Source organism: Ovis aries, chromosome 10 (genome assembly GCF_016772045.2).
Source record: "Ovis aries strain OAR_USU_Benz2616 breed Rambouillet chromosome 10, ARS-UI_Ramb_v3.0, whole genome shotgun sequence".
In the NCBI taxonomy this organism is placed as follows: domain Eukaryota; kingdom Metazoa; phylum Chordata; class Mammalia; order Artiodactyla; family Bovidae; genus Ovis; species Ovis aries.
The window spans coordinates 21,796,403-21,814,153 of NC_056063.1; the positions used below are offsets into that span (position 1 = coordinate 21,796,403).

Genomic DNA, 17,751 nt, shown 5'->3' on the forward strand with positions numbered 1-17,751 from the left:
AAGAGCAAAGAGTCGGACACAGCTGAGCAACTGAACTGAACTGAACTGATACTTGGTATCATAATTTTTATACAAAGTGATGAGAGATGAATGGAAAAAGATATGATTGTTTCTACAAGAATGACACTGAATGCCATGAAGGACCCAGTAAAAGTGAGTAGCTTAGAAAACAAAATCATTAAGCTAAATGCTGGGTGGGACAAATGGAAAATAATTGGGAAGCTTTCAAAGGACTGTGCACAGAGAGAGTATCTGCGTATTCTTACTCCACTCTAAAGAACAGAAACTGGAAATTATAAATTGCAGATGATGGGCACCTATAAAAGAAAGAATACTCAGAACTCCAGTAAGTGGATTCATAATCAAAGACAAGGCTTTGATCTTACATCAAAAGTCTGGCAAATGATTGTGCATTTACAGATTAAAATAAGTTTGTATGGTTTTCTGCTTCATCAGCTTTTTTCATTACCAAACAACTATTAGATGGGTTCTTATTAGGTTAAGGACTTCGATTAACTTGTTTGTTTCTCCCACTGGTTTGTGCCCTGAGGAGAGACTCCATACTTGGATCTTTTGCATTCCCTGTACCTGGCACATGGAAGGAGCTTAATAAAGGAATAGCACAAAATCAGGCTTGCCACCAACTGTTAATCTTTCTAGCATTTTGCTCTGTAGTTATTTGAGTATCCACTAAATGTCAGACTTTTCTTGCCAAATTCTATCATTTGCTACCTCTTTCTTTCAAGTAGCTTAAATCAACTTTAAAGGGGTTATCAGGGACATCCTGGATGGTCCAGTGGTTAAGACTCTGAGCTTCCAACGCAAGGGGCCAGAGTTTAATTCCTGGTCAGGAAACTAGCGCCCAAATGCTGCAACTAAAAGCTCACATACTGCAATGAAGAGATCCTGCAGGCTACAACTAAGATCCCATGAGGCCATATCAGTAAAATATATTCTTTAAAAAAGAATTTTAAAAAACAAACTACATAAGGTACTTATAGTTGTATTTACATTTATTGCCTGTCTAGCGCTAGTGTTAAAGAATCTGCCTGCCAATGCAGGAGACATAAGAGACACAGATTCAGTCCCTGGGTGGGGAAGATCCCCTGGAGGAGGAAATGGCAACCCACTCCAGTATTCTTGCCTGGAGAATCCCACAGACAGAGGAGCCTGGCAGGCTACAGTCCATGGGGTCGCAAAGAGTCGGTCACGACTGAAGCAACTTAGCACACAGCACCCCTCATTTTACCCCTGGAATGTGAACACCACAGCTGAAGAGCAGGTAGAACTCTCAGGTGACCCTAATGCACACCCTCTGTGAACTCTCTCCCCTTGAGTGAGAACGGAACCTGTAAATACGGGATATCACTCTATCATTATATCACATTGCATAGCAAAGGGGATTTGCTGATATAATGAAAGTTACTAAGCAGCTGGCTTTGAGTTAATAGAAAAAGGAGATTATACACCTGGGCTTGACCTAATCACAAGCGCCACTTGAATCTGGATCTAGAAGTCAGAGCCACCATGCTGGAGAGGGCCTGTTGCAGGGGCCACGTGACAGGGAGGGAGGCTGGTCTCTAGCAGAAGACGACCACCCCCAGTTAACAGTCTGCAAGAAAGCCAACATCTCAGTCTTACAAGTGCAGTAAATGAAACCTCCCAACAACCTACATAAGCCTGGAAGAGAACTCTAGGCCTCGGGTGAGGGAGGTTGCAGACAGAGTTACCATCTTGATTTCAACTATGTGAGACCCTGTGCAGAGAATCCAGCTAAACCAGGCCCAGGCTTCTGGAAGAGCTAGAGAAATTGGGCAGCGCCTGTTTAAGCCACTACATTCCTGTTCGCTGGTTATACAGCAACGGAAAAGAGCAGTGTGGGGATGTGGACCCATTTTGCTCATTGATTTACCCCCAAGACCCAGGCTGTGTTCAGCTTATTGGAGGTACTTGATAAATATTTACTGAAGGAATTTAAGTGGAATTAACTGAGCCTGAAGGGGACTTCTCTGGTGGTCCAGAAGCTTATGACTCTGAGCTCCCAGTGAAGGGGGCCCAGGTTCAATTCCTGATCAGGGAACTAGAACCCACACACTTCAACTAAGAGTTCACATGCCGCAACTAAGACCTAGCACAGCCAAATAAATACATATATAAGTATTTTTTTTAAATTTAGCCTTAAAATCTTCCTGCATTCTCCTTATTTTCCTCATGCTGCCTCAAACTTATAAAAAACTTCTACTTTCCATTGACAAACATGTAATGTACTAGAGCTGCGGCTCTTTTGTTTAGAGATGAGCTGTTGGAGGATAAACAAAGGCCTTTCCCATACTCTCTACAGCCAGGTGTTACCAAGACCTCTGAGGCTTTCAGACAAGCTCAGTGTTTCAAGTTCCAACAATCTGCCAGGCAAGACACAAAGGCATCACAATAGCTCTGGTTTTCCTAAACACAGGGGTGCTCTAGTTATGAAAAGGAAGAGGGGGTCATAAGAAATTTTAGGTTTAAAACATAAACAAAGTCAGGGAAGATTATTGATGCTGTAAAAAATGACCTCTCATTTGATAAGGGTATCCAGTGTAAACCAGCCTCAAATGTCCAATTCGCATGGTGTAAGGACAGACTCCACTCTCCTAAATGGTCCAGGCAGCCCAAGTAGTCATTCCAATAATGTGCCTGAGCACCTACTATGTGCCAGATGCTGAGCAGCAAGTGGTGAGCAAAAGAATCCATTCTGTTTCCTGTCTCAAAAGGAGACAAACATTAGACCAATTCCTAACATTGTACATGAGTGGACACATTCATGGTACCGAAGTGCTGGCAAGATCCTGCACAGGGGACTGTAGCTTGGATTGTGCTCTCAGAGAAGGCCTGACAACGAGCGGAGACTTACCAGACGGAGAGAGCCACAGAAATAACCCACAGAGTGAGGGAAAGGAAGGCTGTTGTCTGGTGTCACTGTAGGAACCAAAGAACAGGAATAGAGGGCACCTTACTCAGTGGCTGCCCCTTAAAAGTTACTCGATACAACTCGGCTCCCTGCTCATGTGTACTGTCGACTCCCAGAGACCTCAGATGCGTCTTGAGCAGTCTTTTAGAGGCTGTACCTAGTTTTCATTTGTAAGAAACGCAGACAGCTATTTTGGTTTTTTTTTGTTGTTGTTTTTTTCTCCCCCAAATCATTAAAATTTTCTTTATTTATTTTTAACACCAAAAGCATTTTTATTGGGATATAGCTGATTCGGTAGTTTCAGGTGAACAGCAGAGGGACTCAGCCATACATATACATGAATTGAATCTATAGTTGGCTCAGAAAGCTATTTTGGATGCAGTGGTTTGATTTGTAAGAAACACAGTGCCCTGCAGAGTGCAGAAGCTCAAAAAATAGCTTTTAAATTTTGTTGACTGGGGCTTCCCTGGAGGTCCAGTGATTAAGACACTGCATTTTCACTGCAAGGGTGTGGGTTCGATCCCTGGTCAGGGAACTAAGGCCCTACATGCCACAGTGAAGCAAAAAAAAAAAAAAAAAGTACTTATTTTTATTAATACACCCCTGATGGTGCTTGAAGATATCTAGGTAACATTCCTGCTCTGTGAACTACTTCCAACCTCTGAATTCCAGTCCACACTGCCCCACCCCCTTACCCCTACCCCGTGCTGGGTGCCTGGTGAACTGTGGGGATATACAGCCCCAACACAGCCTGGAAACACCTGACATGCTGCCTGTGTTTACGGTCTGTCTCTTCCCACTACAGTGTAAGAGTCACAAAGGACAGGGGTTTTTGTTTGCTTTCTTTGTTCACAGATGTATTCCTGGTACCTAGAAAAATGCATACAGTAAGCACTCAGTAAATTTTTGTTAAGTGAATGAATGGTCTCTGACCATTGCTTTTTTCTTTCTTTTTTTTTAACCTCTGGAGTCGAGTAATGGATGAAGGCAGAAGAAATGTACTCAGGTGCACAGAGGCGAAGGCTTGCTTCCTTCAAGTTTCCCCTCTATTCTGGCCAGCGGCTGGGCTGCCTCTCTGAAAGAGGACTGCACTGCGCCACTCACTGGCCCCGGACACATCAGCCCGTTCTCAGGGTTGGCTGAGTGTCTGCTTTGCACCCAGAACGCGAGCACATGGGAGCGGTAAGAAGCACGCCACATGCTAGCAGGGCTCTGAGAGTGAGGACGTGGTGGGCTCTGTGTCCTGCCCTTTCGTTCAGAACAGCCTGCTTCCTATCTGAGCTGCTCCTTCAGCTTTAAAATCCCCATCAGGGAATTCCCTGGCGAGACCAGTGGTTAGAACTTGGTGCTTTCACTGAGGCGGGCCCTGGTCAGGAAGATTCCTGGTTAGGGACAGCTAAGATCCCATAAGCTACGTGGTGTGGACAAAAAACATTCTTAATTTTTTGATTAAAACATAAAAAAGACCCCCCTCAACCACAGCCAACATGTAACATGAGTGAGACACAGATGGTATTCTTGTAGGCCACCGGAAGTTCTTATTGCAGCAAAGCTAAGACGACCATTATTAACTATTTGAGGGAGTAAAAATTAAAGACAGGTGGGAAAACTTAAGGAAATTTAGGAAAACTGTCTACAAAAATTCAGCAGAGTATAAATCAAGATGATGAAAAATAAATTTAAGTAAATGGGACAATGAATCCAGTCACAGAATTAATTTATACACAGTTCTCAGGATCCTATCTTATATGGATATCTACATGCCGACACTTAATTAAAATACTTTAAGAATATAAGAAGTCAAACCTTGAAATGAATTGAAGAACGTTACAATGTTGGGATGTTTCATCTTTGCCAGAAGAATGACTTCTTTCTTGGAAGCTTCTTTTCCTTGGATGGGCATCTAAATTATATCAAGAGACAAAGCAGTCTATAAAGATAATTGCTTTCATGAATAGGCTTTCTGCTCACTGTCATCGAAAATTCTCCAAGATTTCACTGACTTTTAATGGCATTTCTGAAACTGATCTCTCAGTGGCAGGAAATGACCTTTCTAGAATTAAGAGTGTTCTGTATCTAGTCTACGGTTTGCCAATGACAATCAGAAACAAGAAGATATTTCTGGTAAAGTTCTGCTGTGTTACAAGCTCAGTTGAATTGGTGTACTGTGTCAATTATTTTGGAAAAGGAAATGGCAACCCACTCCAGTATTCTTGCCTGGAGAATCCCATGGACTGAGGAGCCTGGTGGGCTACAGTCCACGGGATCGCAAAGAGCCAATTATTTAGTCATCTCAAGGAAAGTTATTTAAATATTTATCTTTCGGCAGCACAGTGAAAGTGAAGTCGCTCAGTCATGTCCGACTCTTTGCGATCCCGTGGACTGTAGTCCACCATGCTCCTCTGTCCATGGGATTTTCCAGGCAAGAGAACTGGAGTGGGTTGCCAAGAATTGGTTAAAAAAAAATGCAATGTTCCAGCAGCAATCACAGCTGAGAAGAAACAAATGAAATCTGAAAAAATTAAATGTCACACATCACATAAATCAGACCAGTAAAGTTCTATGTTAAGATTACTACATTTTTTGTTTTCAAATAAAATTTGTCTCTTGTGACTTCATTTTTGACTTGATATATTTTCTTTTCTTTTTTAAAAAACTAATTAATTTGCTTTTCTTATTACCTTTCCTCCCAGTTTTATTGAGATATAATGACATATAGTACTGTATACTTTTAAGGTATATACCATAATGATTTGACTTACACACACCACAAAATAATTCGAACAATAAGTTTAGCAAACATCCATCATCATGTTAGGTGGGTAGAACAGGGAAAAGGAGTCCAAAATGGTGGTGGCTACAGATAAGGAAGGGAAAAGCCCTCGAAAATGAAACAGAAGAAGGTCTGAGGACCGGAGTGAGGAACTCAGGTAAAACAAGCAACACTCCTGGCTGGCCCAATTTACACAGGACAGGCCCAGGGAGAGAGAAACATATAAATAGAGGAGCCAAAGCCAGCTCTCTCTCTCTCTCTCCCGCGCGCTGGGGCGCTCTCCTCATGTCTTTAGATCGACGTGCCCTCACGCCTCGAAGATGGATTTTCCTGCTATCTTCTAAATAAAATAGAGCTGTAACACTGAGCTGTAACACTGATTTGTTTAAGAGCTATACCACGGTTCATTTGAGACCCGAGAGCTATAACACGGTCTATCCAAGACCTGAGAGCTGCGACACGCCGAGGGGGCTTTAATGTCCGTCACTCCAAATCTTTGTTGTGACGAGACAAAGAATCGAGGAACACACATTCGCGTGACAATCACATATACATACAAAATTAGAGAAATAGAAAAATGATTTTTTTTAACCTTGTGACAATAGTGCAGGATTTACTCTCTTAACAACTTTCATACATAACAAACAGCAGTGTTAATTCTACTTACCATGCTGTACATTACATCTGTAGTTCTTACTTATTTTATAACTGGAAGTTTGTACCTGTTGACCACCTTCATCCAATTCTCCCTCCCCATACCACAATTTTGATCTAATTGACCTATAACACTATGTCAGTTTTCACCACATAACATAGTGATTTAAACTTTCTATGCATTTCAAAGTGACCTTCATTAGTTACCGTCTGTCACTATATGAAGATATTATATAATTACTCACTATGTTCCCCATGCTGTACATTTCATACATATAATTCCTTTATTTTGCAACTGGAGGTTTGTCCCTCTTAATCTCCCTCACCTATTTCTCTCCTGCCCTCACTCCCTGATGTATCTTCTTATTCTATTACTCATCTATGGACAATATTTTTCAAATGTTTTGGTGCCAGTCACAGTGGCCACATCTCATTTCTACCTTTTCTTCCCCATTCTCGATACCTCATCGTTTCTACGCTGACTTCTGGTCCAGCTGTCCCACCCTCCGGGTCACTGGTCGTCTCCACTGTTCCCTCTGTAGCGACCTTCAACATTTGGCTCACACATAATGTGTGAGTTCCCCGATTTCCCATCCTCATTTAGATTTAACAATTAAAAAAAAAAAGTTAACATTCTCAATCCAAGCTTTACTGTCTCCTAGCTACGTATCATTCAGTAAATTACTTAAGTCTTCTGAGCTTCAGTTCCTTTCTCCCCAGTTTAAACTGCATAACTAGTACATATGAATTTCAAAATAAAAATAACTGAATTATGCCTACTGGGTGAACAGACTTAGCTACTTAACTACGTTAATTTATAACTACTATTTTTTCAAAAGAATATTATAAACAAAATTGAAAGGAAAGCATAGGCATAGAACTGCATTTTTATAGTTAGGTAAAAATACTGACAATATGTATGACAGATTCTTGTATTTATAACAATTAAGGAGTTCTGGCAAATCAAAAAAAAAGAAAGAAAAAAAAAAAGCAACTATGTATTCCAATAGAAATAAGGGAAAATACATGACTAGACAACTCTCAAAAAAATAAAAGAAGTTAAAAATGGCTCAGAAATAGAAAGATTCAACCTCACTCAGTAGTCAGAAGAAAAAAGACTAAAACAAAATTTAATATAATGTTTCATCTGTGAAATTGGTGAAGACAAAAGAATGTTAATACCCATAGTTAACCAGAAAGCAGAAAATGGCACTCGTATATTTCTGGGGTAAATATTTATATAAGATGGTAAAAAATCTTTCCAGGAAAACAACTTTTTAATGTCTAAAAGAGACTTTAAAATGCTCCTATTTTTAACTTATTAATGCTTCTAGAAATTTATCCAAAGAATATAATCAGAAACGTATGTCCCCAAATGTTCTCATACAAAAGCCTTCATTACAGTGCTTTACTATTAGGTTTTTTATTATTAGTTTTCAATTAACAATATATACTTATGATTTGAAAAAATATTTTAAGTCAGATAGAAGTGAATAAGATAAAAGTTAAAACTTCCTCCTCTCCTTCCAACTGATTCCTTAAAAGTAATTGCTGTAAATTGTTAGACCTTTTTATTCAATGTACATGTAGATAAACATAAATACACAGTTTGCTTACGAAAAGTAACTTATTCTATATATTAAATGCTATTTAATCATAGCAAAAAACCAAGTAATATAATTATCTGAAAATAGAGTTAGATAAATTATGGTACAATATTTTGAACCTAATGTCACACTATGCAGTCATCAACAATCCAGGGAAGAACAGTGTTATAGCAGAAAGAGCAGGGGAAGAGTTAGAAGGGTCTGTTGGTCACTAAGCAAATCACTTAACCTCCTTGAGCCCCACCCCTTTCACCTGAACAATGAGGATAATGAGATCCACCTTTTAGGGTTATTGTGAGGATTAAATAGATTAATATAAGTAAAACACTTGAGATAACATGACTTATGCTAGGTGTCCACTACTACTGTAAACATTTGATGTTACTCTATGAGAACATTTTATTATATGAAAACACTGAAATGAGAAAATGTTTACAATATACTAAGGGTAAAGGCTGATATAAAAGAGTATATCCAACATGACATCAATCATTCTAATACAGTCTAATAACTTATAAGTACATTTATGCATTAAAGTAGCCTGGAGAGAAGTTCACCATAATGTTAACAGTGATAAAGAGAGGAGTTGTGATTTTTTATTCTCCTCTAAATAGTCTTATTTTTCCCTACAGTTTTTTCAAAATTTCTTCAATGAATATTTTAATGTTCACAATAAAAAGGATACATTTTTGAAGGCAAGATATAAAAGAATATGCTTGATAATGGTAGGATGATAAGAGAAAATACATAGCTTTTTGGTACCTGTTAAAAAAAACTCGCAATTTAAGTTCTGGAGTCTAGAGTTTGTTTCATGGAGAGGCGCTGGAGAGCTGAGAAGATATGTAAATTTCTCTAGATAAGAATGAAAAACTACAATAGGGTCATATAACTTCTACTTATTTACAGCATGGAGACTAGGGTCTTCACGAGTGAAAAAATTCAGTGCTCTATTAGAAATATATAAAGTCAGTTTGTTTATATATACTAAAGAATAACAGAGATGTTAAAAACGCATTAATATATATTTCTATAGAGGATTCACCTCCCACATGGCTTTTTCTTTACTTAGAATTTAAATGGTTTTATAATTTTTAACACTGGTGCTTTTGACACCAAAGAATTGATGCTTTTCAACTGTGGTGTTGGAGAAGATTCTTGAGAGTCCCTTGCACTGCAAGGAGATCCAAACAGTCAATCTTAAAGGAAATCAGTCCTGAATATTCATTGGAAGGACTGATGCTGACGCTGAAACTCCAATACTTGGCCACCTGATGTGAAGAGCTGACTCAGTGGAAAAGACCCTGATGCTGGGAAAGATTGAAGGCGGGAGGAGAAGGGGACAACAGAGGATGAGATGGTTGGATGGCATCAGAGTCCATGAGGTCACAAAGAGTCGGACATGACTGAGCAACTGAACTGATAATTTCTAAGATGCCTGCTCCTTGGAAGAAAAACTATGACAAATCTAGACAGCATACTAAAAAGCACAGATATAATTTTGCTGACAGAAAAATGTATAGTCAAAGCTATGGGTTTTCCAGTAGTCATGTACGGATGTGAGAGTTGGACCATAAAGAAGGCTGAGGGTCGAAGAATTTATGCTTTCGAACTGTAGTGCTGGAGAAGACTCTTGAGAGTCCCTTGGACTGCAAGGAAATGAAATTAGTCAATCCTAAAAGAAAAAACCCTGAATATTCATTGGAAGGACTGATGCTGAACCTGAAGCTCCAATACTTTGGCCACCTGATTCGAAAAGCCAACTCATTGGAAAAGATCCATTGAAGGCAAAAAGAGAAGGGGGCAACAGAGGATGAAATGGTTGGATGGCATCATCGACTTACTGAACATGATTTGAGCAAACTCGAGGACATAGTGAAGGACAGGGAAGCCTGGCATGCTGCAGTTCATTGGGTCGCAAAGAGTCAGACACAACTGAGCAACTGAACAGCAACAACAAAGTATGTACCAGCTTAACAACAGAGCTGGAAGGCCTCAAGTATCTATGCACTGAATTATCAATCCAATAAGGGTTTACTGAACCGCTGCAGGTGCGAAGCATTCTTAGCTGCTGTTTGGAATACCAAGATGAAAAAGACATGGATTCTGCCTGCAAAGAGCATAAAGTTTGGAGAAGATACAAAATAAACAGCTAAAGCACAGCAAAGTAGAAAACATTCAGTATCATAACAGCATTAAGAATAAAATCTAGGGAGTTGACAAAGAAAGAGAGATTACTTAGAATGGGAAAGTCCTGGAAACTCTCCTAGGGCTCAGCCCTAAACAAGTCGAGTCTTGGTGGGCAGGCAAAAACCTTCTTGGACGAAAGAGCCCCTTGGGCAAGCACAGAGGCTGGAGTGGGAGGGATCTATATGTAGGAAAAAAGAAGAGGATGTGAAGAGGAGGTTGAAATGAAATTTGCGAACAAATCAGAGAGGGCTGTCAAAGCTAATCTTCAGAGTGAACTGATACAAAAGCATAAGGCAAAAATCACTCATAACCCCATATTCCATCTCGATGAGACTATCCAGTATGTTTCTTATACCTGTGGGAATATATCTGTGGGAATATACATACCTATAAACAGAGAGAACACATGTATTTTTACAAAAATTGCATCATTCTAACATGTTGTTGTTCAGTTGCCCAGTCACGTCCGACTCTTTGTGACCCCATGGACTGCAGCACACTAGGCCTCCCCGTCCCTCACCATCTCCCAAAGTTTGCCCAAGTTCACGTCCACTGCATCAGTGATGCCATCCATCCATCTCATCCTCTGATGCCCTCTTCTCCTTCTACCCTCTATCTTTCCCAGCATCAGGGAAAGAATGAAGGCAGATGCCCTCTTTTCCAGTGAGTCCGCTGTTCACATCAGGTGGCCATTCTACACATACTATTTTCTTAATTAGCAAAAGTTTCTAGGGAATTTAGCCAAAATAATTCCTCTTAAACTAAATATATTTAATTATTCTCCAAAAATACCAGATTAATAATAATATATGGTTTCCTTCCATTCCTTCAATGCATTTCGTAAATATTTTTGAGCAACATTCTTGAGCAATATTATGTGCCAGCATGGTTCTGCATGCTAGAGGAGACAGATAAGAAATAAATGAACAGAGTAATCCCAGATCATTGTAAACGCTACTCAGAAAATAAACCAGGCTGTTGTGATAAGGAGTGATTAAAGTCAGGGAGTTGTCTTAGATAGGATGTTTGGGGAAGTTCTCCTTGTGGCTGCTACTGCTAAGTCGCTTCAGTTGTGTCCGACTCTGTGCGACCCCATAGACATCAGCCCAACAGGCTCCCCCGTCCCTGGGATTCTCCAGGCAAGAACACTGGAGTGGGTTGCCATTTCCTTCTCCAATGCATGAAAGTGAAAAGTGAAAGTGAAGTCACTCAGTTGTGTCGGATTCTTCGAGACCCCATGGACTGCAGCCTACAGGCTCCTCCATCCATGGGATTTTCCAGGCAAGAGTACTGGAGTGGGGTGCCATTGCCTCCTCCTTGTGGAGGTGACCTGTATTAGGAGTGACAGAGGAAATGCGCCACCCTTGTGCAAAATAGAGGAGTCAGAGCTAGGGAGGAGGGGCCTCCCATAGACATGCCATAGGATATTTTAAAAAGATGTTATCATGTAAGGAGTACCATAGTAGACAGGGTGATAACATTGTTTTTTCTTTTCTTTTGAAAAAAAAAAAAAATCATTTCAAACTTCCCTGTTGGTCCAGTGGTTAAGACTCCCTGCTTACACTGCAGGAGGCATGGGTTCAATTCCCGGTGGGGGAAAATAAGATCCCTCATGATGACAGTTGCGGCCAAAAAGTAAAATAAAAATTTAAAATAAAAACAAGATCACTGGTTGCTGTTTGGACAATGGATTTAGAAGACGGAACAAACAAAAGTCAACTCATATTTGTTTAAAAAAAAAAGAAAAAGATGCATTTCTTGACAAATTGGATTAAAAGCCAGCTGAATATAGCACTGAAAGTGAACAGGAATTGTAACTTCTTAACTTTACCTTTTCAAAATTGATCTCTTTTATAACACAGGGCTCGCTATCTGATTTCCTTTTGGCCAAGTACGCTTTCCCAAAGGCACCTTCCCCAATGGCTTTAATCATGTCATATTGATCCATGGTCTCCAATCCATGGAGTTACCTGAAATGAGAGCAATGAAATTTTATTGCACATGAACTCAGAAAATTGACCACTACAATGTAACAGAACTTGTTTTGCTAAAACTTTCATTCTAATTTTGCCAAGACGAAATCATCTAACTTTCCTTGTGGCTACAGGTAAAACTTTCTTCCAAGGAGTAAGCGTCTTTTAATTTCATGGCTGCAGTCACCATCTGCAGGGATTTTGGAGCCCAAAAAAATAAGGTCTGACACTGTTTCCCCATCTATTTCCTGTGAAGTGATGGGACCAGATGCCATGATCTTCGTTTTCTGAATGTTGTGCTTGATGCCAACATTTTCACTCTCCTCTTTCACTTTCATCAAGAGGCTTTTTAGTTCCTCTTCACTTTCTGCCATAAGGGTGGTGTCATCTGCATATCTGAGGTGATTGATATTTCTCCCAGCAATCTTGATTCCAGCTTGTGCTTCTTCCAGCCCAGCGTTTCTCACGATGTACTCTGCATAGAAGTTAAATAAGCAGGGTGACAATATACAACCTTGACATACTCTGTTCCTGATTTGGAACCAGTCCATTGTTCCATGGCCTGTTCTAACTGTTGCTTCCTGACCTGCATACAGATTTCTCAAGAGGCAGGTCAGGTGGTCTGGTATGCCCATCTCTTCCAGAATTTTCCACTGTTTATTGTGATCCACACAGTCAAAGGCTTTGGCATAGTCAATAAAGTAGAAATAGATGTTTTTCTGGAACTCTTGCTTTTTCGATGATCCAGTGGATGCTGGCAATTTGATCTCTGGTTCCTCTTCCTTTTCTAAAACCAGCTTGAACATGTGGAAGTTCACGGTTCATGTATTGCTGAAGTCTGGCTTGGAGAATTTTACTTACTCCTTGGAAGAAAAGTTATGACCAACCTAGACAGCATATTGAAAAGAGACATTACTTTGCCAACAAAGGTCCATCTAGTCAAGGCTATGGTTTTTCCTGTGGTCATGTATGGACGTGAGAGTTGGACTGTGAGGAAGGCTGAGCACCAAAGAATTGATGCTTTTGAACTGTGGTGTTGGAGAAGACTGTTGAGAGTCCCTTGGACTGCAAGGAGATCCAACCAGTCCATCCTAAAGGAGATCAGCCCTGGGATTTCTTTGGAGGGAATGATGCTGAAGCTGAAACTCCAGTACTTTGGCCCCCTCATGCGAAGAGTTGACTCATTGGAAAAGACTCTGATGCTGGGAGGGATTGGGGGCAGGAGGAGAAGGGGACGACAGAGGATGAGATGGCTGGATGGCATCACGGACTCGATGGACGCGAGTCTGAGTGAACTCCGGGAGCTGGTGATGGACAGGGAGGCCTGGTGTGCTGCGATTCATGGGGTCGCAAAGAGCTGGACACAACTGAGCGACTAAACTGAACTGAGCTGAACTGAACAAGTAAAACAATCAAAGTGAGACAGAGCAGACCCGGGGGTCAAACTTGGGCTACAGTTCACATTTGATACAACCTAGTGTGGTGATCTTGGGCAAGTCACTTAACTTCATAAAACCTCACTTTCCTAATTTCTAAAGTGGAAATAACCATTCCTGTTTTTCAAGTTTGTTCTGAGAAAGAAAAACATAATATCCTGATCTTGGCACCTCTAGGAAGCACAAAGCTTCTGCTTCGTGTGGGTTTACAGTTGCCTTTCTCAAAGGGGAAGCACTGCCCCCTATGGGACAGTTTGGAAACTTCCAGAGTTCTTCCTGTTGGCAGAGATGGGAGAGGCAGATACTACCTCATTTTGAGGCCATTGGCCTCCCTGATGACTTAGACGGTAAAGAATCCGCCCGCAGTGCTGGAGACCTGGGTTTGATCCCTGGGTTGGGAAGATCCCCTGAAGAAGGGAAAAGCAACCCACTCCAGTCGCAAAGAGTCAGACACGACTGAGTGGCTAAGCAAAGCACAGCAAGGTCTGAGATAGGACTTCCCAGGTGGCTCAGTGATAAAGAATCCACCTACCAATGCAGGAGACACAGAGGATGTGGGTTCAGTTCCTGGGTCGGGAGGATCCCCTGGAGCAGGAGATGGCAACGCATTCCAGTAACCTTGCCTGGAAAATTCCAGGGACAGAGGAGGATAGCGGGATACAGTCCACAGGGTAGCAAAGAGTTGGACACGACTGAGCACACACACGAGGTCTGAGATACTAAGATTCTGTGATGCAAGGGACGGCCCTGCATAGTAAAGGATTATCCGGCAGCCTCACCAACTTAGAACGTCTCCGAACACATTCCTGTGCACGGAAAAATCGGTTTATAACTGTGGCTATTACCAAACTATTTTACATCTAAATGCAAAATACGTCTAGTGCAATTTTAATTAATACTGAATTTTCAGGGAATGCAACTACGTGTCAACTGAGGCTTGATTGGACCTTGGTTTGCTCAGATATTTACCAAGAACTGTTCACCTTTTTGGAAGAATCATTCCTCCACTGGCCAGACTGCTCCTGGGAGCAGAGATCTAAAAGTCTGTGGCTGTCCTTGGCAGGTGACTCCCTGCTCCTTCACTCCTGCTTCTAATGTGGTAGTACCAAGCACCGGCAGACTGAAATATGGACTTGATAATAAAGACAGGCACTATGGCATTCAGACTCATCTGATAAGATGCAGAATGGCAAGAGGCCCCAAAAGCCCCATCCACGCCTACTGGGTCAGTTACCTTCAGTTTTTAATATAAGGCCTGAAATTCCTTTTGGCACTTAAGCTCCTTTGGTTTGGGTTTGTCATCCTCAGCCCAGGATCCTAGCTTCTTGAGAGGGGAAGATGAATTCCCCCTGGGTGGTAAGTGGGGTGATCCCTTCTCCTCTACTGTCTCCTGGGAAACACTGTGCTTATAACACAGACACACCCTCAATAGCCCGTGGGCAAGAAGATGGGCCAGTGAGTCCCTTCGGGTTGTTTCTTTTCTTTTTAATTTTATTTATTGTGGCTGTGCTGGGTCTTCGGTGCCGCGTGGGTTTTCCTCTAGTTGCAGAAGGCAGCGGCCACTCGGCAGCGGCCACTCTACAGCGGCGGTGCACAAGCCTCTCACTACAGTGGCCTCTCTCGTTGCGGAGCACAGGCTCCAGCGCACCTGAGCGTCAGTACTTGCAGATCCCAGGGCTCTACAGCACAGGCTCTGGAGTTCTGACTGACGGGTTTTGACTGCTCCCCAGCATGTGGGATCCTCCAGGGCCAGGGAGGTGAAACTGTTTACCTCCGATTAAGACTCACACCCATGTGGCTGGGACTCAAACTCAGCCAAAACCCACGGTACCTGGTTTCAGGACCTAATGAAGCTCAGGTTCTTGATGCCTCATCCGCTGAAAGAATTCAGTGAGAGACAAAGTGATAGGTAAGAAGTGGATTTATTCAGACACAGAGAAGCACACTCCACAGACAGAGTATGGGCCATCGCAGAGGGCAAGTGCAGCCACAAAATGTGGTGTGATTAGTTTTTATAGGCTGGGTAAGATATGCTAATGAGTGGGAGGATTGTTCCAACTACTTTTGGGAAGGGGCAGAGATTTCCAGGATTTGGGCCACCACCCACTCCTTGGTCTTTTGACAGTGCCTAGGGCTTCCCTGGTGGCTCAGAGGTTAAAGCGTCTGCCTCCAATGCGGGAGACTCGGGTTCCATCCCTGGGTCAGGAAGATTCCCCTGGAGAAGGAAATGGCAGCCCACTCCAGTATTCTTGCCTGGAGAATCCCATGGACTGAGGAGCCTGGTGGGCTGCAGTCCACGGAGTCACAAAGAGTTGGACACGACTGAGTGACTTTACTTACTTTTTTGGGGAACTGTCACGGCACCTCTGGGTGTGTCATTTCACTTGCTGATTGAGGATCAAGGTCTAGTCCTGTCTGCCAGCTTGTCCCATTTGATTCTAATCGGTTTTATGTTGTGTCCTTGGGCTATGTCATTCTTTCAAAAGTTGTGCCCTGCTCCTTTCTCTCCTGTTACAGAGGGACCAATCCCTCTCCTGCGTTGGCAGGCCACTGAGCCACAAGGGGAGCTCCATAGGGTTGTTTCTGAACTGTCTTTGGCAGGTCCTGGAGGCCCAGGACTTGGCTCTGATCACCTCCCAACTCTCTGAAATCTGCCTGGTCTGGCGCCCCTCTGCCAGCCACCAGCCTTGGGGGCTTCGGGTAAACTGTTCCATTCCTTTCTCACATTAGACTGTGGTAGCCACTACTTTCTTTGTATCTCAGAAGGCAAAGATTCTGCCCTGAGCAGACAGGTTATGCTTCTGAGTAATCTGTGTCAGTATAGGAAGAGGGGACGATTCGGGGTATAGAGTGGGAGCCTGCTTCGCAGCCAGGGGAGGCTGGGGACACCTGAGGGCCCGGTGTTGAGGGAGGCGGCCGCGGAATGGGAACTTAGAGCCACCAGCGTGGGAACTGAGCGACCGAGAGGCGCCCGCCCAGGAGGCACCAGCGCGTGGAAGCCCGTAAGTTTCGTGGTGGGGGAAAAATCTCGCTCCGTTAGGAACACTCCGGGTGGCGGCGGGCTGGAGGGCTGCAGACCTCCGAGGAGCCAGGAGCCTGGAGCGCCGCGCGTTGCCATGGAGACCGACGCGGCGCTGGACCCGAGGCAGCTCCCCAGCCGAGCGCGCCTTCCCAGGCGGGGGCTCCACCTTTCCCAACGGCTCCTGGAGGCCTGGGGGGCAGCTCCGGGTCCAGGCTGAGGGCGCCGCCCGTTGCTTACCTGCTTCGAGCGAGAGAAGCGTCCTGGGTGGAGCAGGGTTCCCCGGGCCACGGCGCCTCGGGGCGGGCTGCCAGGGCGGAGCTGCGCGCGGACGGGCGGGGCGCCGGGCGCGAGCCTCTACAAGGTCCACCCGGAAGAGGGCCCGGGGCCGGGGAGTTTGCTCGGTTGCTTTAGGTCCGGACGCCTCTGCTAACACTCCACAAGCATTCGGCTCTCGCCTGCTGAAGGTGTACCAGATGCTTTGCATATATTATTTCTATACTTTGCAACAACCGAGCAGTAAGGTAGTTTTACAATTGAGTTTTCCCCAGTTTTAGAATTGAGCGGGATTTGGAAAACTCAGCAGTGGCCACAGGACTGGAAAAGGGCAGTTTTCATTCAAATCCCAAAGAAAGGCAAAGCCAAAGAATGCTCCAAATACCGCACAATTGCACTCATCTCCCACGCTAGCAAAGTAATGCTCAAAATTCTCTAAGCCAGGCTTCAGCAATACGTGAACCATGAACTTCCAGATGTTCAAGCTGGTTTTAGAAAAGGAAGAGGAACCAGAGATCAAATTGCCAACATCCACTGGATCATCGAAAAAGCAAGAGAGTTCCAGAAAAATATCTACTTCTGCTTTATTGACTATGCCAAAGCCTTTGACTGTGTGGATCACAAGAAACTGTGGAAAATTCTAAAAGAGATAGATATACCAGACCATCTGAGCTGCCTCTTGAGAAACCTATATGCAGGTCAGGAAGCAACAGTTAGAACTGGACATGGAACAACAGACTGGTTCCGAATGGGAAAAGGAGTACATCAAGGCTGTATATTGTCACCCTGCTTATTTAACTTCTATGCAGAGTACATCATGAGAAACGCTGGGCTGGAAGAAGCACAAGCTGGAATCAAGATTGCTGGGAGAAATAT

The 17,751-nt window shown here is 43.1% G+C and overlaps 1 protein-coding gene across 5 annotated transcripts in view; it reads right to left on the reverse strand.

Moving 5' to 3' along the window:
- Positions 1 to 16,922, reverse strand: part of NEK5 (NIMA related kinase 5) — a 66,732-nt gene extending 49,810 nt beyond the window's left edge. For all 5 annotated transcript variants that reach the window (XM_042254769.2, XM_027973579.3, XM_027973577.3 and 2 more), the window contains exons 1-3: positions 16,840 to 16,922; positions 12,003 to 12,141; positions 4,757 to 4,853 (exon numbers count right to left, since the gene is read on the reverse strand). In XM_042254769.2, coding sequence (XP_042110703.1) covers positions 4,757 to 4,853; positions 12,003 to 12,119 — 214 coding nt within the window. In that variant the 5' untranslated portion in view covers positions 12,120 to 12,141; positions 16,840 to 16,922. The remainder of the gene's footprint in view (positions 1 to 4,756; positions 4,854 to 12,002; positions 12,142 to 16,839) is intronic.
- Positions 16,923 to 17,751: the final 829 nt, after the last annotated feature.